Raw genomic sequence first — 27,024 nt, 5'->3', positions numbered from 1 at the left:
GAGAGATGACTCCGATCTTAGTGATACATTTTAGGCCTATGAACCTAAAAAATGTATATACAGGGTGGAGCGCGGTAATTTGCTGATTTGGAAATGGAATAAAAAAATTATGAACCTTAGAAAAAAATTATTTTTTATTTTAATTATATAGAACAGTAAGGAATTTTTTAAATTACATGGTTTTAAATAATGTATCTGGTAAATGTAGACCTTCGGCATCCACACACTGCTGCATACGTTTTCTGAAGTTTTCATTAAACTCTAACAAGCATGTCGACTGGTATTCTGCCAATTTCAGCCTCAATATTGTTCCTTAGGTCTTCCAAGGTGTTGGGACCTTCGACTTCAGGTAACCCCAAAGGAAAAACTCGCATGGGGCTAAGTCTGGTGAGCGTGCTGGCCAGTTCACATCACCCCTCAAAGAGATAAGCCGTCCAGGAAACATTTGCCTCTAACAATTCATGGTAACCCTCGCTGTGTGTGCAGTGGCACCATGCTGTTGGAACCATGTATCCTCTAATTGCATTGCCTGAAGAGCCGCTGAAAAAATCCTGTATCATAGTTCAAGTACCGTTCGGAGTTCACAGTTATGGCACGACGGTTATCCTGAAAAAAGTAAGGGCCAATGGTGCCTACTCGTGACATGTCGCACCACACAGTGACGCGGTCCGAATGCAGAGGTCTCTGGTGGACTTCTCTGGGGTTTTGTTTCACTCCAGTAGCGCATGTTTTTGCTTGTTGACACACCCACTTGGGTGAAAATGTGCCTCATCAGAAAAGAAAACAATTGCGTCACGCGGTCGGTATAGTTGCAAGCATGTCTTCACAAGAAGTAACGCCGTGTCAAATAGTCCCGTGCTGACAATTGATGGGCCACGCACATTTTATACGGGTTAAATCTCAGTTCATCATGAAGAATCCGGTGGAGAGAACGTCTTGAAATGCCCAAGAGCAAGTGATTGCTTCCGAGCAGAGCGTTTTTTGGAGATTGCAGTACTGCTGCTCTAACTCTATCGATGTTTTTCCGGTGTTTGTAATCCTTCTCTGAAGTCCCCTTCATACACATGACACATTCCCTGCTGTTCTGAATGCAGTTACCCAATTTACAACTGATTGCCGACCAGGAACCACGTCCGCGTGGGAGAACAGCAAATCGTAAACGAAAAGCACGCCGCACTGCAATGATCGAGTGGGCATTTGAAAAATACGCTTCAACACAAAACGACCTCTCCTCTCATGTCCACTGCATGATGGCAACTGGAACGCGGAGGAATACGAATCTCCCATCACCACTATAAGCCACGCTTGCTCTCCCTTCTCTTCGACCAACAGTGCCGCCACAGCCTGCAGTGCAAAAAAAAAGCAAATTACCACACGCTCCACCCTGTATATATTTTTGTAAATATTGATCAAAGTGCCTTTTAACTTTAATTTTCTATTATATATTATATTTTCATATCAATGGACAGTGATTTATGTATTATAAAGTGATTTATGTATTATAAAGTGATATAGTGTTATCAATAAGTGTTAGCCTATCTTGAAATTCGAGGATATTGCACCAATTTCAAAAATTCATCACAGCTTCAGTATTTTTCAAGGTATGTTCCTAAAACTTTTTGGGAATGTTTATATATAATTACTATACAATAAAAAATTATAATTATTGGTGGTGGTTTAATATTTAAATATAGTTGTTAAAGTGCAAACTCAAAAAAATAATTTTTATTTATTTAAAATTTTTGTTTCATGACATAATATATATATTTTTTAATGACAGAAAAATGTTTAAATTAATTTTTTTGTAGCAAATTACAACTTATAAGGAAAAAAAAACAAGATAAAGGTTATCAATTTATGATAAAAAAAATAATTAAATCCATGATTTTTTAAAAAAATCATTACATTTTAGTCAATTTCAGCCCCGGCCATTTTTCAACGAACTAAAAAAAAAGTGTCCGGCAGTAAAAGGGTTAAGCCTGTTTATAACACTGTATTTTAGGCCTGTGCTATCTAATCTAACACGTATGTCTTTTCAACACACGATTTTCACTCAAGAATAGAGTTGGACAACTTCGTTCGGAGACCCCACTTCAACGACTGAATAATACTTAAGTACAAAGAACCCGTTTGTATAGCGGTTACTACTGCTGTGCTGCTTAAAGCGTACCACTGGTTTAGTGCAGAAGTCCAAAACGATCGGTCGGCTGATTTTAATTGTCCAATGCATTGTTACGTTATTTTTTTGGGAAGGGGGAGGGCGGAGTCTTGCCGTGGCACAGTAGAACTAACCACGATAAACTCACTACACTAGTGGAGATAACTTTAGATCAACCGACGGCGTCAGATGTAGCTTACGAAAATATAACGATCATAATTCATAATCCCCGTCGTGTAAATTACAATGTTTCAAGATTAACCAGTTAGGCTATTGATTCAAAAAGCTGTCAAATGTATTGATTTTATAAGTCCTTGGAGACGGAAAAATTATTTTTTTTAATTTACCCGGTTCTTACAAAAATTCCCAGCTTAACCCAGGTTTCCCGGTCGGGTGGTCACCCTGTATTTATAATGTACGTGTATTTACCTACTTATATTAAGTGTAATACAAGTAGTAGATAGGAACAGAGTGGCCTTCGAATACCACTAAAGTACCCAAATTATTAATTAGAAATACCCAAAGTATCAGATATAAAAACATTTTAACTATAGCTATTTACAATTAATTATTGCCACCTTTTTTAATACACACATATAAAATAACAAATTTTTTTATTTACTCAAAGCAAAATTATTTGTGTGATATTTGATTAATGGCTGGCAAAGTGAGAACATGTGTTATTTCAATCACAAGTTGCCAGGCACGTAAATTTTATCCTTCATAATAGTAACAAGTAAGTTGTTCATTGCTTTTTTAATACATTTAATAAATAGGTAGGCTACACATTAGATATTTTTTTTAAGCTTAATTAATCATTAAATTATTACTTTTTATTTATAAAAGCAGCTGAATTCACCTAAAGCATTCCAATTTAATCCGAAATATTGATAATTTATTGTCATAGTAGCCAACAATAATACAGCCCAGACAACAGTTAAGGGGCAGGAAACCCTAAAAATGTTTTGGACTAACAATAAACTCTCTGACCATTAGCAGAGATGGTTTTTATGCTGCTCCATGCTGATGGCAACAAAATCATCCTGCATGATGGTACATCATCAGTAATAAATAAGAATTCTAAAGGGGCTCAGCAGGAATAGCTGAGAGCTATTATAATAATACTAGTGTAACTATACATTATACTAACAATATAACAAACTCACCATATCGATCATAAAGTAGGTACATATACTCTCTCAACTGTCATTTATGTTTTACAATATATTGTTTCTAAGCTAAAAATTCATTGTGAAAATGAAAGAGTACTACTACAGGAAATTGTTCAAACTGCTATCAAGATTGTTTTATGTACCTAAGAAGATAAAGTAAGTAAATATCACTTAATGATTAGGTTACACAGTTTTGTGTATTATATGTGTTGGGGACTATGCCCCTTAAAAGAAAATGAACTCAATATCAAACTTTGTAAAAAGCACCCAAAAAAATGTTAGTAAACTAGACGTACATTTATATGATAAAAGTAGAACTGGTATTGAAAATGGCACAAGTTAATGCTTTGTTGCATGCCCCCACATATGGAACGTTAAATATGTTGCCATTTCATCTTAATTGTTCATAAATATTCAATATTATACTACAAACTAATTGAGATTTAATTATAGCCACAGACCATATAATAATTATTATTACAAGACTACTTTCGCTTTTGAAAGTTATTGCGCAATATTCTTAGTTGCACCACTGTCTTGTCTTTGACAACCAAGCAATTTTATATTAGATATAAAAAGTTCATTTCAAACCAGTTGTTTAGAAAAATCAAAAGTAAATACTTACGATTCTGAATTAGCCTAAATAAATACCACAATAAACAGTAACTCGTCAACAAACAGAAAATAACACCAACATCCAGTCTTCACCAAGTAGCAAGCAGCAACTGCGGCGGACGTCACCTGTGACGGGCTATATATTTGACGATGGAAGGGGAATCATGTGACTTGCAATTTTGATGACTCACCTTCCAGAACAAGCGGCGGTACCTTCAAAATGCCTCAATCATGGTGTTTTGGCCGTAACGGTTACATCCTATGTCGTCAGAAAAACCATCGAGATTGTTCTAGAAAGCATGAGTGTATATGTTGACAATGGTTTTATTTGTTTATCATTTGATTGAATGACTCGTCAATTGTACAATATAATGTACGTAATAATTACAACAAATATTAGAATTCTGAACCGTTAATAATTATTATTCTAGAGCACGACTTTCAATATGATAAATTGGTTAATTGTTATAATTTAGGAGCCGAGAGTCAAGCACACAACTTGACTTTTTTTTAAATCGATAGAGGAATTTTATTGAAACATAAATCAATCATCAACCACGCTTGATGGAGATCGTAATGGAAATATCGAAAGAATTAAATATACGAAACTATAATTGTTTTTAAGAATTCAAGATTATATTTTTCATAGCTTGGTACACAACCGACCGTTAGACACACAAATAATAGTTATATCACTATCAGATAGCATGGTTAGCTGACGCTAATGTATTTGAATTAACGTGTCTGACCATTGGTTTTTAGGTGTATAAAACTTTTGTAAAGCTAAGAAAAATATGGTCTGGAAAAAATGATCGTTATATTTTTAACTTTTTAATAACCTCCCATATCGACCTTTATCAAAACTATCACGGCTGACGACTATTTTCTTCTTTAAAGGTAAATTTCTATATAGATAAAAGACTAGATTGTGTGCTTAAACAATGCAAATTTACTCCTTGAGTTTAAGTTATATTTTTAACTACTGATACAACTGTATTACTTATTAAATTTAGCATATGTTTTGAAAACTAAGTTCACCAATAAAAACAAAATACTAAAATATGTATATACATACTGAAGTCGTAAATATACTGTAAACCCGTCATATTATAGATTGAATTATGGTTTCAAAATAAACATTTCATTCAAACTAATTGAGTTACAACAAATCATAAGTATATTACATAATATTTTATTAAATAGTTGTCACACATATAAAATTTTGGATATATATATATATATATATATATATATATATATATATATATATATATATATATCAGTTCACACTCCAAAATTAATCATATTTTTTTTATTTTTTATGCAAAAATTGAGACAACTGCTTGTTTGTTTGTTTGAGTAATAGGTTTTAAATCTCATATTTAATTATCAGCAACGTTCTTTATGTAATGCTTAATAATTTTACGTAATGCACGTTTTAAAACAATTTGCCGATATAAATTTATGTAAACATAAATGAAATATTTATAGCAATGTTGTAAATAATAATAAGAGGAGAAATATACCACAATCCTCAATCATGTTCAAATAAATATAGAATACAAATATTTTATATATATATATATATATATATATATATATATTATATATATATATATATATATATATATATATATATATATATATAGACCCGGCAAGTGAGAGATCCGGGTTCGAGTTCTGGCGGAGCAAGTACTTTTTGTGATTCAATGTTTATTGAAATTAAATTAGGCTATTGCCACTTATACAAATTTAACACACACACACACACACACACACACACACACACACACACACACACACACACACACACACACACACACACACACACACACACACACACACACACACACACACACACACACACACACACATATATATATATATATATATATATATATATATATATATATTGTTCATTGTTACAAAGTAAAATGTTACAATGTTGGATTGTATTAATATTTAGATTTAGTGTATAATTTGTTAGTTCAATTAAACAATCAAAAGTAGTGAGAGTAGGTAGGAATGCATTAAGTAAATGTACAATCGCTGTAAAATATTTGTTTCATAAGGATACTAACAAAAAGTTGTTACCGCATAAGCAAAACGGCTAGTTTAATAAACAATTCCTAGTACAGTAAGCGTACTATTTGCGTAAGTAAAACATTGTAGCTTCTGGTAGGGTAGCATCAATTACTAAGTTGGGCGTGCACTTAATATACAATCTGATGTAAAGTGATAAACAAATGTAGTAGTTGCAAGGAATAGGCAAGCGAGAGTTATTGCAATATATTATAATTATTCTATATATTTTAAACTGATGGAAATATTAACACTTTTCACTTAGTTGCAATCTTGTGCCAATAACAGTCGGACTGTAATATATAGTAGTATAGCAAGGGTAAGATTCGACTTGTAGTTGTAATTCAAGCCCTTTTTCATTGATTGGAATATTAAAACCTCTTAATTAGTAGTAGCTTTGTGTGTTACTACATAATATATTATAAATTGAACGTTCCATTCCAAGTCATCATATAAACTGTCACCTATTTATTTTATTTTCATTTCTGTTTACATCAAATAGACATGCCTCCACAAAGTTGGGGCTGGATGTATTCCAGGTCACAGAGGCCGGATGAGGGACACCATTTATTTATCTTATTTTATATTATAATTAAATTAAAACTAGAAATGGATGTAAAATATTCGTATGGATACAATTAGGCTTACTTTAACTATTTACGACTTGAAATGTAATGCGTAATAACAAAGAATGGTTAATTATAATGTCGTCAGTGGTTTGTGTTATGTCGTGTGTGTGTGTGTGTGTGTGTGTGTGTGTGTGCCCGAATTCAAAAACTTTACCGAAAAAACGGGCAATGAGCGATGAAATACTGTCTATATTGGAAACGTTTTAACTGCTAATTACTTGTCATGCTCAGGACTATGACAATGGCTCCAATATACCGGGCTACACTAGTGGAAACAATATTTCTAAAAGCGAGCCTACTTTTCTCCATATTGAATTTATTTTATGAACGGATTCGATGCCATTGAACTGAATTATGATGTTAAATTATTTTGGAAACATTTAATGTAGTAAACTCTTTATACCTTAGCAGTTCTGGCATTTAACGATTTTGAAACATATCACGTTGTCTTTCATAGGCTTCTATGGAACTTATTTTTTTATTTATACTATATGCTATGGTACTGATTGTAGCAATAGACTCCAAGCTGTACTTCCAATCGTGAAGTACTATTCTTCAATCTCCAAAGTCTTAGACAAGTTCGTGGAAGAAAAGGCACCTGCATTAATTCCATCAGCAAGAAATACTGTTTCGGGAATCAAGAAGTAATTCAGATACTTCAAAGGTTTTTGATGTGATCATTATAGCACAAGATATTGGCTTCTATTGATCGAAACGCCATAATACAGAAGAAATTAATGTTCTTCAACCTTGAGACTCAACTAATAATGACTTCCTTATAAGATACAGGTTGTACTATATTCGTAGAAAATCTTATATGAAATAATGTAGTTGGAATTACACTTAAATTTGTTGTCAAAGGGAAAACTAACTGAAAATCGCCTTTGCAAGTAATTTAAAGAAATCAAATGAATTCAAATCTTCTGTTCTACTTTTTTGTTTCGTTTTTGGGTTACCCGCTCTGAACGTATGGAACAGAATTTCTACTACACAATTTCCAATCCCCATATGGGCACAAATTTGTATTTTTGCAAGATCTATCATTTTCTTTACCAAACGGGAAACCTAGAAATGATGCTAAAAATATCAAAGAACTAGTAAATGCTACATTTTTTTAAAAGATTAAATGTACATTTTAAGATTTAACTTCTACGTATATTAATTTTCTAAAAGTAAATAGATTTTGACAATTGTGTTCTTTTCCATGTTTATGTCCAGATATCTCATCCAAAACTCTTATTATCTTAATATATCTGGAAAATAAAGAATATTAAATGGAATATGAATAAATAAATGATAACAACAAAAATCTTAACCGGTGTGTAATTTGTTATTTTGCCGAAAGTCTATACGTAAACCAGTAGGTTTTCTTTTTGTTATGACGAAAGATGTTTTCTTAGCAACTACCAAGTGTTTTTTACTCCGGAAAGAAATAACAGTGTTTTGTTTTTTTTATTATACTTCACAATTATCACATTGTCAAGTGTCAGTACTGTCAATGTCGGTATATCCGCATCGTCTGAAATCAGTTTTTTTCACTAAACATTGTGGATTGTCTCAGGTTAAATTTTGTCTGTGTTGGTCGGTTTCGTATGAATTGTTAGTTTTACTACTGAACTAACATAAATAGTGATATCTCTGATATAGTACATCTTTGTTTAATTTACGTCAGGTAAATAAAAGTTATGCATTTATTTCGAAACCAAATAAGATTATTTGATTTATTGTAAGCTCAGACTAGGGTTTCTTACAATGAGTAAACACTGTAGCCTACTGTTGGCTTATCACTCTCTTAAGTGACATTTACAAATATTGAAAACAGCGTTTAAAGTTAGTTACAATGGTTACTAATTGAACAACTTATTAATATTTTATTACCTTCTTAGCTCTGGTAATTTTCAACAAGCTTGTGGCTTAAATTATTGGAAAGAAGTAACTTTTGAATGTAACAAACTTGAGCCTGTTTTCTTTAACTTAGCTTAGGATTTTTAATATAAGTTTATAATTTTCTTTATTATGGTATAAATTATAATAAGGTTATGTAAAATAAACCTATTCAAAGAATGCTGTTTTGTTATTGAACACATTTACTACCACACAATAGGTGAAAAATGATTCTAATAGCTTAGCTTATCAAGACAAAACACACAACCACATCTGTTTGGTTGTGGTTTTTACTTTTGCCACATTATATAAAACAATCTAAATTCACTTTTAATGCCACTTATGGGAGGCATTATTATTTTCATTAGTTTTTTGGAATTTTTAGGTTCTCACAAAACATAGGCTATAACTGTACAAACATTGATATAGTCCCGGGTAGGGTACGATAAGCGGACACGGTTTTTTATATCGAAATTGGCAAACGATATTACTTAATCACAACCACCGATATAATCAATTGATACTGATTAATTATTTTGAACAATTAACTTAAATAATCTATATCAACAGCTGTAAACACTTTAGGTAATATTTCAATTAATTTACATAAGTAACATTTTATTATTAAAATGGCAGTCAATTTTAGAAAACTACACGACATTGCTTTGAAAGACGATAAGACATGTTTTACGTGGCTTTTAACATGTACCGCTCCGATCGCCGTAATTTTTTGCATACTAACACAGGTTAACGTAATTTCACCGAAAAAAATAATCCCGATTATCGCCATAGCCGTTTACTCCCCCCCCTAAAAAAAATTTGGAAAAAATAAAATTAAAAAAAAACCTGACTGACATTGCATTTATTCGTTTTTTTGGTCTTATTAGTTCGTAGGGCAGTAGTCCAGGTAATAGTTCTAGTATAAACTCGTCTTATCTTATCAGTGATAAACGCGCGCCGCTTACCTTTTGCCTGTAATGAAACCTGCGTTAGTTCTGTCTGAGTTTTGTGTGTGTAAGCAGTCATGGCGTGATCTGGGCTTGGACTTTGCAAGCTCGAGTTAATTTTTTTTTCTAAAAGAGCAAGCAGCGCGAAGCGCTGCGCAGCGGGCAAGCATCGCGTGATCTGAATTTTGAATAGGCAAGCTAGGATCTTTTTAGCGTGTGACAAGAACCATCGCACGCCATGTCAATAACTTCACTAATTATTCCTTGTCCATGTGGGTTTGTTTGTTTACGTCTGGCGGTCAATCGAAGCCGTCCTATAGGTCACGTGACCCGCCCGGCCAATCGGAAACTTTCCTGTTTGTCACGTGACTACTGTCAACTCATCAAAACGACCATGGTCGGCCATTGTTTTTAGTTTGATAGTCGAAAATCTTGTTATTTATGTGTTTTGTATTGCCAACATTTTACTGCTGAAAAACTGGTTTTTATATGTTAGCGATAATCGGGACTATTTTTTTCGGTGAAATTACGTTAACCTGTGTTAGTATGCAAAAAATTACGGCGATTGGAGCGGTAGTCGCTGATCTTAAGATTTACCTACATAAGTAACATTTTATTATTAAAATGGCAGTCAATTTTAGAAAACTACACGACATTGCTTTGAAAGACGATAAGACATGTTTTACGTGGCTTCAACATGTTGGACTCGTACCGAAAAATCCATCACGTGAAATTTGTGGAAAAGAAACAACTGTAACTGTGAGAGGAGCAAATATGGCCGTCTTCAGTTTTCCTAATTTTGGTTATAATAATTTGTTTCAACACTCTAAATATTAAATTCATATTTTAAATTTAAAACATATAATTGTTATTGAGGACTATAGATACTTTTATATCGATTGATAGTCTAAGATTTGAGATGCGAATATTACGTATCGATGATTACATTCTTCAATATAAAAAACCGGGTCCGCTTATCGTACCCTACCCATAGTCCCTATAGCAACTACAAATTGTAATTATTATCATAAAAGTAGACTTTGTTTATTTAAAATCTGTATTTGTAGTATTTATCTTCACATTATTAAATTTTTGTTTATTTTGTTTGGTTTAAGTTGATGAACTAGGTTAGGATTCAGTTTAAACTAGGTTTGGGTACTTGTTCTTTCTATGGATGGAATCTATGGCCAGTTTCACTTTGGTGATGATTTGAAATTTAGGTTACATATTCCAAATAGATCATTGATCTAGGTGACTCTTCAGTGATCATGGATAAGTGGCCTACACTTGATATTCGGTTGTTTTTATCGAATGATTTGATTGTTTCTATCAGAAGGAATAATTCTATATTACAATTTATGTAACTTAGCATAATAATTTCAAGTTATTAGTTACAGTAATTTTTGTAAACAATAAACAGCAAGAAGTAACTAATATTTTGAGACTTAGAAAATGGCAATGCATATAAGGAAACTATGTGAGATATTTCTCAGGAGTGACAAGATTTGTTTAAGTGGCCTCAAAACATGTGGGTTTGGCTCCTGGTAACCCATGGGGAGAATTCTTTCCTCCATTTCAAAATCAGTTACTCATTACTATCAAGCTGGACAAGTTATACATATTGTAAGGTTTCTCTGACATATAAGTCTAGGCTATAGTTGGTTTTGTTGTTTTGTAATGTTATTGTAAAATTTATGTTATTAAAATTGTAATGTACAAAATTATGGTTTTTACGGTAATGTATTATAACTCTTATTGTGTAGGCCTATGATTATATAATATCGAAGTTTAATAATATATCAAAGTGTTCGATAATAACAATTTAATAACGAGTGTAGGCCCCTTATTAATATCCCTATGATCAGACTCCTTACAATTTTTAAATTTTACCGTTAGGTACTATTTTGACTCTTGAGAGTTGTTTTTCAATCGTTTCTATCAGTACGGGGTAGCACTGGTGCTGCTGCAGCCCATACTTAAAGCCAAAGGCATTACTGTCAGTCCATTCAATTACTAGTTCTTTAAAAATTTTTTTGTACTTTCCTCACCATAATTGATTTAGCATTTTTTTGAAATTCACTTTCAAAGCATTTTCCTTTTGAAGACAACAAGCAATTGCAAAATAAATATTTATCTAAAATTGCTTTTGGCGAAATTGTTAACATAGTATTATTTAGCTGTAGTGTTTGTTTACATTTAACATGTAGCCTACATTATCATACCTTAAGATATCTGACTAATACTACAATTTTAATAATATAAACTGGCCTACACCCCATTGCTGATTTGTCTAATGGGGCTGATATAAAACACTTAAAAAGCCAGATGATTTAATTTTTTTTAAATAATTGTCAACTTTCTTTTATAGTGTAATTCAGTGGTTCTCAACCTTTTCAACGCTGCGACCCCCTTTTTAGGTTGAGAATTTTGGCGACCCCCTTCTTGTAACATCGTAAAGTAAGCCTTTGTATGCAAAAAGAGCAATAATTAGTTTTAAAAAACATAAAAAAACACTATTCAAAACTATATTAAAACGTTAGTGAGCACTAATTTCTAATAACTAATAAACGATCCGGTAATAAATGTAACGAAATTAATTTTAATCATTTTCAATTCTTCAATATCAAAGCAGGCAAAGACTGTGCGCAGTGTATTTACAGAACTGAAGCGTGGTGTATTTAAAGCCGCGGAAACAGCCTGACAAGGAGCTGCGCGCTGCAGCCATCGCACGGCGCAATTCGTCCTCCGACAGGCCACTGTGCCAGTGTGCCAGTCGACTGCCTGACGTCTTGAGAAATAGTGCGTACTTTGATCACTCAATTTTTAGTATTAATAGTGGATAAGTTTTTAAAAGAGAAGCTTCATGTAGCAAAAGTAAGTTCCGAAGTCTCAAAACCAAAATGCCGAAAGTATGATAATGCATATCTACAATTTGGTTTTACTGAACTTGAAAACAAACCTCAGTGTGTTATTTTGTAGTGAAGTTTTATCAGTTGAAAAGCATTAAACCTTCAAAAATGAAGCGTCATCTTGAAACTAAGCATCCTGCGCTGAAAAACAAACCAGTCCAGTTTTTCCAGAGAAAACTGCTGTCCCTTCGCAGTCAACAGGTAAATATTAAAAGTCATACTGATGTTAGGAAAAATGCCCTCAAAGCTTCGTACGAGGTAGCACTAAAGATTGCTAAAGTGGGGAAGCCACATACCATTGCTGAGGAATTAATTCTTCCTGCCGCAATCGATATGGTTTCAAATATGATTAATCCTCTGAAGAAGCTGACAAGCTAAAAAAAAATCCCACTATCAAATGACACTGTGTCACGACGAATATCAGACATGATGAAAGAACCAGCTAAAGATGCAAAAAAAGAAAGCACGTTTTTTTTCGATTCAATGCGACGAATCAACTGACATTGCTAACTGTGCTTAGTTTTTGTGTTTTATTAGGTATGATTGCGGTCACTCTATTAAGGAAAATGTATTTATTTTGCAAATCTTTGCCAGACCATGCCACAGGTTAAAGTCTTTTTAAAGTGTTCATTGAGGCAACTGAACCATTTGAAATTGATTGGAACAAATGTGTTTCAATTTGTAGTGATGGTGCAAGAGCCCTTTCGGGTAAAAACAGCGGATTGATTGCCAGTTGAAAACGTTAATGCCAAATGCAAACTGGGTGCATTGTTTTTTTACATAGACAAGCTTTGGGAGCTGAAGAAATGCTGGATGACTTGCGTCAAGTTTTGGCTAAGGCTATCAAAGTTGTTAACTACGTCAAGAGTCGACCATTGCAGAGATAAATTAAATTGAAAACTTGTGTGAAGAGGTAGGAGCCCTGCACAAACATTTGCTAATTCCACACCGAAGTGAGATGTCTGTCTGTCCCGGGGTAACGTGTTGAGTAGGCTGTTTTCATTGAGATCAGAAATGTGGCTTTTTAATGGACAGTAAACATGAACTTTCCCATTTTTTCAGCGATGAAAAATGGTTAATAAAGCTTGCTTAATTAGCTGATATTTTTTCTCATCTCAACATTTTGAAATCATCCCTACAAGGACCAGAAACAACTATTTTGTTTGCTCAAGACCGAGTAAATGCATTTGTAAGAAAATTTACTCTTTGGAATACAAGAATAAAAAATGAAGACTTTGAAAATTTCAAACTTACACAAGAATTCAAGGAGTATGTCTCAAGTATTGGTGACACATCCATTGACACATCATCTCTCCCATTATTACTCATAACATCACACCTTGAAGCCTTGATAAAGCAATTGAATGATTATATTCCTGTTAAAGATACAAGTGGATCTGTGTGGATAACAAAACCATTTTCCGAAAAAGCTGTTCAAAAAGCTGAATTCAATGCTGGCCTCCACGATGAACTGATAGATTATATCAAGTGATCAGTCATTGAAACTAACTTTTTGACGATGTTTGTCCCGACAAGTTTTTTGGCTAAGTATAAAGAAGGAACACCCAGAATTGACCAAAGTAGCATTGAAGATTTTGATACCTTTTTCTACTTCTTACAATTGTGAAGAAGGATTTTTCCACAATGGTGAATTTTAAAACCAAATCAAGAAATCGTTTGGCACTGGAAAATGATATTATTTTGTGTTTTGACAAAAATCAACCCAGGCATTCTACAGTTAGTTAATTCAAAGCAAGCTCAAGTTTCTCATTAAGTCATTCTGCTGGACTTAAAAAAAAAATGTATTTTGTGTAGTGTGCCTTTTTTAGAATAAACAAATTTTTGTCTCACAACAATAAGGCCTACGTTACGATACAAGCGGCGCGGCATCAGGCACCATCATTTTTAGCAGCGATGTTGAGTCATTTAGAGCTCCATTTGATCCTTTTTGTTTAATTATAGTTGTATTTTAAAATAGTATTGATTAATTGTAAATTGATTAAATATACTTATTGTATATATATATATATATATAGTAGAGCGGACTCTACTCAGTTTTCTAAATAAGTACATGTCACTTCATTTGATATTCACCGCTCATATGGTATATATGGGCCTGAGTTTTTTAGTTTTTTTTTTCATTTATCACCAATCTCGCGACCCCCCCAGACCCGTCCCGCGACCCCCCCTGGGGGTCGCGACCCACCGGTTGAGAACCCTTGGTGTAATTAATTGTCCTTAACAAATAATAATTTGTAAGAAAGCAGCCGGGAAACAAGACATCAATTTAAGAAAAGTTACAGTTTAATGCGGCCCTTTAACACTATCGGATCATGAATATTTATGGTTAACTACCTTTATGAATAATATTATGAATAACATGTGTTCATCGCCATTGCGGTTGGAGGCCTCTACTCAAATAATTAGTGCACAAATGATTTTAATTTTTACCAAAAAACAATATTTTAAAATTTATGGTTTTTTATGATTTTTTTAAAATTACATTTTGGAACAATATTGTGATTTAATATGTTAATAAGAACCGGCTATTATAAATTGCAATTAACTACAATTGGAATGTCTTAGTATTTGGTAGTTTAGGTATTTGTAATTAATAATTTGGTTCCCTGATTTGATTGTGGTAGTGGTCGCTACTGTACTGCAGCCTAAGAGAATACAGTAACATTTTGAGTGCACAGTCTATTGTATGCCTACACTTTCCCTGTGTCAATCAGTTGACTTAGTGAACTAAGAAGTTGGTGAGGGGTACCTTAGTTTGTTTTGCTTCAACGATTTCACACAGGAAAGAAAATTTGTATTGTACGTGACCAGCCAGAGCATATCAATGACGTATCATTGTCCTAATCATTGTTATGTCAACTGTATACGCTGTGATCACTGCTGATTTGGCTAATGGGAGTTCTTTCTGGAAGATAAATTGGGCCAGTGAAATTGGGAAATTGCAAATTTTCTTATATAATACGTAAAATATTATTGTTAAAGCAGCCGAGTTCTAGTTGTTACTTTTTTAAATTACTTGCTGAAAATTTTAATATTCTTTGTTTAAAATTTACTATTGAGAATGGATGATCTGAAAGGAATATAACAGGATTTTGGATATTTACCATTGTTAAATGAATACCATGTTTGAAGGAATAAAATCCATCCTCTTTAGGTGTCAAAAAAGAGACATAGGGAAGAAAAAACAAATCAATCAACCTAGCAATGGACCCGTTAAAGTAAAAAAATTTACAACAGAGCAAGTTGTACTTGAAACAAATTCAAGCACATACCTAAGATTCATAATTTTGTGAAAAATCACTGACCATAAATACCATGAATAAAACTTCAAAATACAACTTTAATACCTCAAACAACAACTACACAAAACAAGCGAAGTAGTTGATAGGTTGTAGAAAAAATATTAGCCTACCGGCACATTCTTTAGCTTATGGTATATCTGAAACAATATTCCCTTCCCCCCCATTCCATTGTCTATTGAATATACAAAGACCTTTTTCTCAGTTTAAAATATGGACAATCTATAAACTAAGGTTTTAATCTCAACATTAGATATTGTAAAGGCACAGACTGAAATTGTTCATATAAAATACACTCACAGGAAGGTTCTTGTTAGTGTTTAAATAATTAATTGTGCTGAAGACAGTTAATTAGAAGTGATTATTTTTGAGTTGTCAAATTAGCATTTAATTGAACTGAAACCTATTTCAATTCAATTTATTAAATTAATAATTTTTCTTGAGGATTGAAAATATAGGGTGTCCACAATTATTCCATGAAATTTCACCATTTGATTTGTCAAGTCAAAATAAGTAAGAAATATCATATGTAGTTCTATCTTGGTTAGTTTACTGTCTGTCAGTCTGTTTGTGTTTTTTAAGAAAAAAGTTATTTTTATAGTGAACAAGGTTTATAACTTTACAAAATGTTTAGTCAAATTTATACCTGTTTAAAAAATACTTTAAAACAATATCAGGTACTTTGGGATTATACCGACCACACCCAGACATGAATCGTTATTTAACATTTTGCTTCTACTGATTACTAGATTAGCGTAGAAGACTATTTCGTCAGTATAAAACAGGAATTGTCTTATCGCAAACCCCTCCCCATCCTCAGACAGAGGTCAAAGTCGAGCGTCTAGTAGATAACGTGATTGCAGAGCCTCGCCGCCCGTTCAGCTGGTGCATCGCTTTGTTGTACTTTTGTGTTTTACCTCTACATTTCTCCAAACACAAAAATTTAACAAAAACAAACATTTACCAAACTAAACTCTTTATTAAAAAAACACTCAAAACTTGTTTTTATTCTTGATCACATTCCGCCACCCAAAATGCGAGTGCCTCCGGCCATCAGCGCGGGCTTCGACAGCACCTTCGGTGCTGCCCCGCGCTGATGTCGACGAAAGAAAAACATCCCTCGAGATAGTACCTATCAGTAAAATATCAAATTCTAGAGGGGCTAATCAGAAATATAAATTGAATTGAAATGGAAAGGCAATTATGTACCGTGCAAATCACGTGATGCCGCGCGGCCTGCCGTAATCAGGATTCTCGAGAAAGATAAGATAACAGCGACAACAATACCGATCACAATACCTGGAAATGCTTGTAAGTTTGTAATTTTGTAATTGAAGAGTTGTTTTTTCGTTCTATCATGTTTGTTTCTATAAATTTCTATTTTTGTGTTCTTCATACTGGTGTGGTCGGTATAATCCCAAAGTACCCAATATCATATCCGGTTTAAAAATGGCGCCATACACAATTTTGAAACTGTAATAACTCAAAAATAGAGAGTTTATGAAAAATATAAAAGTATAGTGAAATATGGGTTACTTTCACATGAACATTCATGTACCAGGCTTATTTCGCTACAAGTAATAACGGAATAGTAAAAGTTTTACTGAACACCATCCCTTATTTCGTAAATCACCTTTAGGTGTGTAATTCAAAGTCTGAGCTTTTAACTATGTGGTTGTGAAAATATTGGGTGGGGTCTATATACATTATGTGTATACATGCTGATGCGTACTTTAGACAAGACGTGTTGCGTTCTCATTGCATTTTTACTTTTTGCAATGTGATTGAGGGTTAATGCTATGACCTACCAGCAGAGAGCACTGAATTTGTTCTTATCATGTTAAAAATACTTCCAAGTGGCCTGTGTTTCTTAATATCAGAAAACGCAACAGTACATTTTGTATTTAAATTTTTATCAAATGTCGGTTATCACAGTTGTAAACATTTTGAGACGGACATGACTAAAAAAAACCACACTTTCAGGAATTTTAAAGGTATAATGAAAAGAAGTTTGCCATACAAAATAAATATGGAACTAAATAACTTAAATTCTAAGTTGTGGTTAAAATATAACTGATTTAGCCACTATGCAACAGCCGATATCCACATAGTGATGTGAGTGCTCACTCAGATGTTTGGGCGAACTCGTAGTAGACACATTTCGGCAGCTGCATGGGCACGTGTGAATTACTGGTGGAAAACTGTGGGGTCATCTTGGAGACAATGTACATCCAAAATTCGCATCTGCAGAAGACCGATAGTGTAAATTTAGCCTTAGAGAGAAACAGATCACTCTAGTTTATAGATCTGGATAACATATTATTGATCTACTGCGTAACCACAAAGCATAGGTTCTGGCCATACGTTACCCTAATCGTGTACAGTATAGATTATTATTAATATCAGAATACTTTCTGACTTTAATTCTACAAATAAATTGGGATATGTTTAGCCTAGTTTTGATTTTAATATCAGTTTTATCTGTTTGTCTTATCGGGCTTCACTATTACTTACAAAACTGATCCTATTAGATCAGAGTTACTTGTCAGTCCATTGTTAAATTTGTAGTAAAGCTACTCAATAGATTTATAATAATGTTATGTTGTTTTTCTTGCCTTTGTCAGATACATTGTTATGCTATCTATAGATTTATAATTATGTTATGTGTTATTGTGGTTTTTGTTGAATATATATTGGTAAGCAGTGTATAGTATATTGATAATTAAATTGTTATTATAAGATTTGCAACTATGTTAAGTTGTTACACAATCACATATGAGTAATGTAACTGGAATTGTGTCAACGTTTGTTTGTAGGTATTATAACAATGGGTAGTCAGCAGTTGTACAGCCTCTCCTGGGGAGAGTTTGGAACCTCTCTGACATCGACTGTTCAGGTGTTGCGAGGTCACGGGGAGATGGTGGATGTGACGCTAGCGGCTGGTGGGCGGATATTCCCAGCTCACAAACTTGTCCTCAGTGCGGCCAGCCCTCTGCTCATGGAGCTACTCAAGGTTTCTTACCACCATTTATTTGTATAAATAAGGCAACTTTGGTTGGTTATCTTGGAAAAGTTTATAATTTATACTTAGTACAGATTCTTACAATATCACTAATTGAAATATTAAGATAAAAGAAACCTTATTACGGCCTGTGAAGGTTGACATGCTAAAATTGACTTTATAAAATTTATACAATACATACAGGTTGTACGTAAATTACTCTATAAGACTTATTTCAAATAAAATCCCTTAAAGTTATGATTATTTAAAGAATTTATCTGTCCACCATTTTCTAACAAAATGAGCAAAATTAAGTTTATTTTGTTCCATTTTAGAAAAACATACCTAAAGTAAGTGTACCAAATTTCAACTCGTTATCTCTTGTAGTTTCTTATTTATGATGGTTTACAAGAAAAACACAAACAGACAGACAGACAGTAAACGGTACGTTCCGGACCCATGTGCAATGGAGTTTTTTCCTTGTTTTGATGACCTGTATCAAGTCCTGAAATATTGCACACCTTTTATGAATCACCCTGTATAGTGCAGGATCGCAAATAGCAATGCTCCGGCACTCAAAGGGTTAATATAATTTTAGCTATTTAAAAATTGTTCCATTTATCATATTTATTGTTATTTGATTTAAAATTATATTTTAAAGATTTTAATATAGTTTAGTTTTTTGTTTCATTACAAATAACCTGTCATAAAATTATGATGTAATGTGATGCTTAAGAATAAATATAACAAGTAACATATATTAATTAACATTAACATGCTATAAAAATACAACATCACTAGCTCATTGCTGTCATATTCGCCACTTGCTTTGAGATTTGCTAAGTGTTCTGAACCACTGTATACATTGATGTAAATCTTAAACTACGTATAATTTAGATAGCTACCTATAGATTACATAGCTTTCACCAATGTTTAAACATTTGCCATAGCAGGTGGTTGGATTTTCTTTATCTTCTTTATAGAAATTTGCCGTCAGTGACGGTAGCCATGATACCACAGAAATTGTCACCTCATCATCACATCCAAAGCACTTTTATCCTAGCTCCATTATGGCCTCCACAATACTCAAACAACTAAAATACAAGAGCCCATAATGAATGAATGAATGAATGAATGAATGAATGAATGAATGAATGAATGAACATTTACTGTCATAATACATCTTACAAGTTCCAGCTATGTTGGTAAGACAGATGACATAGTCAGAAATGTATAATAATAAATATTGTCACTGCTACATAATATAACCTAATATTATATGATATTAAAAATTAAACACCATTAATCTGCACATAAATGCTCTCCGAAGATGTCAGACATTAACAGAATAAACAATGAAATTTGTCAAACTTTGACATCAGTAATACCACTAATAAATGGAAACATATACATCCAACAATTCCCTTTCTTTGGTTAGTAGTAATAAATTTAACAAGATTCCAGCTTGAAAGATTTCCTAACAAATAAATAAGCTCTAATATAAATAACAGTATTACAATCATTAGCTATGAATAAATTAATTATAAACTAATTAACAGTATTAAAACCTATGTCAAAAATTTATTTTGTAAAACATTGCTGAGTCAGATAATGTTAAAATTGTAGCACTAGAACATAATAACAATCAATCAATTAACCAATTGAACAAATAAAACAATAAAATTAGTTAAACTATTAACAAATAAAACAATAAAATTAGTAAAACTATTAACCTATATGATTGGTTCTAAAAAATTGTTAATTTTTATCCTAGAAATGATAATTGGAATAACTGGAAAATAATAACCAAATAAATAAATTATAATAGTCTGTGTCCCTTAAAGTGAAACTGCCTGGTGTTTGTGTAGAGTACACACTGCCACCATCCTGTAGTGATGTTGGCAGGTATCACTGCACCAGACCTAGAGGCTCTACTGCAGTTTGTATACCAGGGAGAGGTGAGTGTGGACCCCACACAACTGCCTTCACTGCTGCAGGCAGCTCACTGTCTCGACATCCAGGCTCTGTCTCCTCAAACTCTCACTACTGAGGTGAGTGCACAATAAACTGAGTGACTGCCTTCACTGCTGCAGGCAGCTCACTGTCTCGACATCCAGGCTCTGTCTCCTCAAACTCTCACTACTGAGGTGAGTGCACAGTAAACTGAGTAACTGCCTTCACTGCTGCAGACAGCTCACTGTCTCGACATCCAGGCTCTGTCTCCTCAAACTCTCACTACTGAGGTGAGTGCACAGTAAACTGAGTAACTGCCTTCACTGCTGCAGGCAACTCACTGTCTCAACATCCAGGCTCTGTCTCCTCAAACTCTCACTACTGAGGTGAGTGCACAGTAAACTGAGTAACTGCCTTCACTGCTGCAGACAGCTCACTGTCTCGACATCCAGGCTCTGTCGCCTCAAACTCTCACTACTGAGGTGAGTGCACAGTAAACTAAGTAACTGCCTTCACTGCTGCAGACAGCTCACTGTTTCGACATCCAGGCTCTGTCTCCTCAAACTCTCACTACTGAGGTGAGTGCACAGTAAACTGAGTAACTGCCTTCACTGCTGCAGGCAGCTCACTGTCTCGACATCCAGGCTCTGTCTCCTCAAACTCTCACTACTGAGGTGAGTGCACAGTAAACTGAGTAACTGCCTTCACTGCTGCAGGCAGCTCACTGTCTCGACATCCAGGCTCTGTCTCCTCAAACTCTCACTACTGAGGTGAGTGCACAGTAAACTGAGTAACTGCCTTCACTGCTGCAGACAGCTCACTGTCTCGACATCCAGGCTCTGTCTCCTCAAACTCTCACTACTGAGGTGAGTGCACAGTAAACTGAGTAACTGCCTTCACTGCTGCAGGCAGCTCACTGTCTCGACATCCAGGCTCTGTCTCCTCAAACTCTCACTACTGAGGTGAGTGCACAGTAAACTGAGTAACTGCCTTCACTGCTGCAGACAGCTCACTGTCTCGACATCCAGGCTCTGTCTCCTCAAACTCTCACTACTGAGGTGAGTGCACAGTAAACTGAGTAACTGCCTTCACTGCTGCAGGCAGCTCACTGTCTCGACATCCAGGCTCTGTCTCCTCAAACTCTCACTACTGAGGTGAGTGCACAGTAAACTGAGTAACTGCCTTCACTGCTGCAGACAGCTCACTGTCTCGACATCCAGGCTCTGTCTCCTCAAACTCTCACTACTGAGGTGAGTGCACAGTAAACTGAGTAACTGCCTTCACTGCTGCAGACAGCTCACTGTCTCGACATCCAGGCTCTGTCTCCTCAAACTCTCACTACTGAGGTGAGTGCACAGTAAACTGAGTAACTGCCTTCACTGCTGCAGGCAGCTCACTGTCTCGACATCCAGGCTCTGTCTCCTCAAACTCTCACTACTGAGGTGAGTGCACAGTAAACTGAGTAACTGCCTTCACTGCTGCAGACAGCTCACTGTCTCGACATCCAGGCTCTGTCTCCTCAAACTCTCACTACTGAGGTGAGTGCACAGTAAACTGAGTAACTGCCTTCACTGCTGCAGGCAGCTCACTGTCTCGACATCCAGGCTCTGTCTCCTCAAACTCTCACTACTGAGGTGAGTGCACAGTAAACTGAGTAACTGCCTTCACTGCTGCAGACAGCTCACTGTCTCGACATCCAGGCTCTGTCTCCTCAAACTCTCACTACTGAGGTGAGTGCACAGTAAACTGAGTAACTGCCTTCACTGCTGCAGGCAGCTCACTGTCTCGACATCCAGGCTCTGTCGCCTCAAATTCTCACTATTGAGGTGAGTGCACAGTAAACTGAGTGACTGCCTTCACTGCTGCAGGCAGCTCACTGTCTCGACATCCAGGCTCTGTCTCCTCAAACTCTCACTACTGAGGTGAGTGCACAGTAAACTGAGTAACTGCCTTCACTGCTGCAGACAGCTCACTGTCTCGACATCCAGGCTCTGTCTCCTCAAACTCTTACTACTGAGGTGAGTGCACAGTAAACTGAGTAACTGCCTTCAATGCTGCAGACAGCTCACTGTCTCGACATCCAGGCTCTGTATCCTCAAACTCTCACTACTGAGGTGAGTGCACAGTAAACTAAGTATCTGAGAGGAATTAAGATTCACTACGATACTAATAAACAATAGCGGACTCTCTGCGTTTATTACAGTACAGGACAGAGTTATTAGACACTCTGTACAGTACTGGAAAACTCTTTAACAACCATGTTATTAACTGACTTGAAGGTCTTTGAGTTTGTACCTTGTAAAAACATTCTTGAGACATTAATTTACACAAGTCAGTAAACGCGTTAGACACACAAAACATCAAGTTTTGAAAAATCTGCCTCGGCAAAATACTATTTCAAAACTGAACATGCAATAGAATTTAATTTAACAATAGTACTTGCAAAAATTCCCCATTATTGTTAAAGTACAATAAGAGAATCCTTAGAAATAATCAAGGAGGAAAATAAGAGAAACCTTAGAAATAATCAAAGAAGAAAATAACAATGGAGATAGCATGATATTGTCAAAAATTTGGCAACCTGAACCCATACATAATAAATGCATGTTGGTTGGTTAAGCTACAGCCACACTATAAAGCTCTGTCCCCACAACTTTACAGATGAGTGGTTATTGTTAGCAGTTTCGGTTTAACATCGGTTGACTGAGATAACTCTCCAGAGAGAAAGGCTAAAATATTTTAATACTTTAATTGTGTAAGTTATAGTTCAATGAGAAAGGGAAGACTTTGATGTTACTTATGACATCGTCCATGTAAACCTAAAAATTGAGATAACCATTTTATCACCCTGTGTTACTCTTTAGCTATTCTGGAATGACATATGGAACCCCAAAAAGTTGTCTTATCGATTATATTACCCTGGATGGAAGGATTAAGTTAAGAAAATTTCTGGTGGTTTGTCGTACTGGCCCATGAAGTAGACTTTGGTAAGCATAACTGGTGCTGCATCTGTTATTAATCCATTGCTTTTTGCTAATAAATTTCAATTCATATTTTACTAAGACAGTATTCCTCCATCAGCATTCTTGGGAACTGCATCCATTGTCTACACTTTATCTTAGCTTACTTTTATCTTTACCCTTTACACAATATTCTATACCAATAATGGTCTTACGGTTTTACTATTTGTGGAATGTATCTACAAGTATCAATATTGAAAAAATGTAAAATCTGTTTATATTTAAGCAATTTAAAATCTATGATAAATGTTCAGAAACTTTTAATTTTAATTTAATATATATGAATCTGTTAAAACCTAATGACATACCAAAGTAACTAGTTCTGTAGTTTAGCAGGATTGGGATACTTCTGATTCTTTAAGTCCCCTTTTCTGTACTATAGTCTTTCAACCTTGAATTAATTACAATTTCCGTTTCCTGAATGTATCTACTCTGTAATATGGTAAATATCCTTTTGCTGATAAATCTAATAACTCAGGCAGTGAAAAGTGCCATTCACTTTTATTAATTCCTGAAAATAATTTAAAATCATATTTTACAAATGTTTTAATAATTTATACAATACAAAATTCCTAACTAGAGGGGAAACCCCCTTATTTTGTTACTTATCCTCTGTCTCACTCTGTACACCAATCCATGCTCTTATACTAAACAACAGTGTTATCTTAGTTGGAAAATATATAAAATATACATACTTGTTTAAAACATATTATTGACAATGGATAATTTGAAAGAATAACAGAATTTTATACATTTGCCATGGTTGTTTGTTACAAAATGAAACACTTTTCGACGTGGGAAATTTCTTATTCTTCAGGTGTCTAAGAAGCCTGATGCATAAGCTTGAGCAAGCACAAATCAATGTAAGTTTAGTTCTTTAACGATTGAATGAAGAGTTCCGTACCATCCAATAACTCCTAAGTGTCACTTCTTATTTGATGATTCTGATTAAGAATTATTATTAGACAAACCACTATTGAACTGTCGTATTCTTTTGTAGAAAACAATGACGCAGATCACAGTACCCGTGGTAATGAACGATGGCATGAGAGAGATGAACCACGGACAGAACAATGTGCCTATGAGAGACATGAACAGTCCACTGCTGCCGGTGCGTAAACGTAAACGCAAACAGCGGCACAGCTCGGAGACGGACGGTGTCAAGTGGGGGGTGACTGAAGGGTTAGGGGTAGGAGGCGTAGGGGTGGGAGTCGCAGTGGAGCCACGTCCCTTGGAACATGTCGAAATTCCCGTTGACGAGCATATGAAAGATGAGCTTGTGGATGAGCAACACTGTAATGGAGAACCACGTGAGTTCATATTTTGTCTCTTCAAACAGTACTGTAAGCAAAGTAACAAAAATACCATATTATTACATGAACCAAGTACCAACAAAAATATGTTTGAGGTACAGACACAGATGTTAGAGGAGCCTGCACCAAAATAGTCTGACGGTGAGTGGTGAAATTGAATTCCCTCTATACATCAATCAATCAATTTATTGTTTTAAGACTTTACAAGTATTAACGTTAGTATTGCAGCACAACGCCAAGTCTAGATATAAATATAGATATACTATAAATTACAAATAAACTATTTCATTTCTAATTCATACTTTTTTATAATTTGATAATTTCTGTATGTTAAGGTGTAAAAAGAGTTGTTAAAATAACGCCATCAATTAGTTAAAATAAATTAATTCAATTAGACGACAATTAAAAGATTTAAAACAATGGAATTAATCAACAAATCTAAAACTCAACAATTAATAAAATATATATACTGAGGGACAAAAAAAGTGGGACACTCAATATTTTTCAATCTTTTAATGTTATAATTGATGTAAAACCAAAAACCAAATTGAAAAGTGTTCTTTACACATTTTTGCAACAAACGAAGAACAATGTACAAAGATTTATTCGTAATTACAAGTTAACTCCTAAAAATACTTAAAATTCAAAAAAGGAGAAAGAAATTAAATGGTTAGAATGATTTTTTTCTTGAACTTGGAGTAGTCCAAAGGCGTTTTAGTATCTTGTGTTCCCACCTCGGGCTCTGATGACTGCCTTTAGTCTGCGACCGATTCTGTCAATCAAGCCCCGTATTACCTCCTGGTCCAAGTTATTCCACTCCTCCTGCAGGGCCTGGCCAAGCTATTGCAAAGAGTGTAACTCATCTCGATGATTTCTAATTGCTCTTCCCATGACATCCCAGATGTGTTCTAATGGATTAAGATCCGGGCTGTGTGTGGGCCATTCCATGACTTCGATTCCAACTTCACGTAAGTAATTTTGCACCACCCTTGCAGTGTGTGGACAAGCATTATCTTGCATCAGCATGAATCTAGGACCCACAAATCCCGCAAAGACCACTACATGTTCTGACAAAACCTCTTTAACATACCTTTCAGCATTTAATGTTCCTCTATTAACAATTACAAGCTCAGTGTGAGCCTCTCTTGAAATTCCTCCTCAAACCATTATGGACCCACCATCAAAACTGTCTCTTTGCGATATTGCACATTGAGCAAACCTCTCTCAAGCCCGTCTCCACACTCTTTCACGACCGTCTGGTGATCTCAGGGAGAATCGAGACTCATTGGTCCACAGCACTGGGCTCCACTGCTCTGAGGTCCAATTTACGTGAGTTCGAGCAAACTCCAAACGAGCTCTTCGGTGGCGCGGGAGCAGCCTAGGACCTGTAGCTGGGCGATAAGCTCCAAGTCCCACCTCCTGTAACCTTCTTCTAATTGTTCGTGTGGAAACATTCACTCCACGGGCTCTCATAAGCTCATTACGAACTTCAACAGAAGTTCGAAACTGATTTCGCAAAATTACTGACACAACAAAACGATCATCTCTGGCACTTGTTGTTCTGTTACGGCCTGATCCCTGCCTCCTTTCATAACTTCCTGTTAATCTAAAGCGAATCACAGCTCTGCTTATGCTGGATTGATGTTTTCTACTTCTCGCAATGTTAAGCCACTATCAACTAGAGCAACGACTCTGGCACAATCTGTTGGTGACAGAGGCATTTTATGTTGTTGTCTAAGCTGGGAATGACCTGCAGTAATGGATAGATACACAGACTGAGGCAGGCAATGATCACAAATGGGTTGAAAGTTCTCTTCTGAGCTGATAAGGAAGACATTAGTTAGACTCATGATAAGATTAGCATTAATAAAGTAAAGATGTTTCAGGATAGATTTGAAGCAATCATGTGAGGAATCAGCTACAGATAAGAAAAATGTAGAAATATTGTTAAATCAATTTATAAGCTTGTCCCACTTTTTTTGTCCCTCAGTGTATATATATATATATATATATATATATAT

General features: G+C 34.8%; 2 protein-coding genes across 5 annotated transcripts in view; one reads left to right on the top strand and one right to left on the bottom strand.

The window, feature by feature from the left end:
- The window catches only part of LOC124364718 (sequestosome-1-like), a 34,472-nt gene extending 30,367 nt beyond the window's left edge, over positions 1–4,105 (bottom strand). The window contains exon 1 of one of the 2 annotated variants that reach the window (XM_046820411.1): positions 3,956–4,105. The gene's annotated coding sequence lies outside the window, so the exon portion shown is untranslated. The remainder of the gene's footprint in view (positions 1–3,955) is intronic. The other variant, XM_046820412.1, reaches the window with a different exon arrangement.
- Positions 4,106–8,048: 3,943 nt separating this feature from the next.
- Positions 8,049–27,024, top strand: part of LOC124364717 (transcription factor GAGA-like) — a 33,337-nt gene continuing 14,361 nt past the window's right edge. Inside the window, exons 1-4 of one of the 3 annotated variants that reach the window (XM_046820409.1) lie at positions 8,059–8,328; positions 18,533–18,729; positions 20,586–20,768; positions 24,691–25,000. In XM_046820409.1, the coding sequence (XP_046676365.1) occupies positions 18,544–18,729; positions 20,586–20,768; positions 24,691–25,000 (679 nt within the window). In that variant the 5' untranslated portion in view covers positions 8,059–8,328; positions 18,533–18,543. Of the gene's footprint in view, positions 8,329–18,532; positions 18,730–20,585; positions 20,769–24,690; positions 25,001–27,024 lie in introns of all 3 variants that reach the window. The other 2 variants (XM_046820408.1, XM_046820410.1) reach the window with 2 other exon arrangements.

Source organism: Homalodisca vitripennis, chromosome 6 (assembly GCF_021130785.1).
Source record: "Homalodisca vitripennis isolate AUS2020 chromosome 6, UT_GWSS_2.1, whole genome shotgun sequence".
NCBI classification, from domain to species: Eukaryota; Metazoa; Arthropoda; class Insecta; order Hemiptera; family Cicadellidae; genus Homalodisca; species Homalodisca vitripennis.
This window is presented reverse-complemented; position numbering and strand designations above follow the sequence as displayed.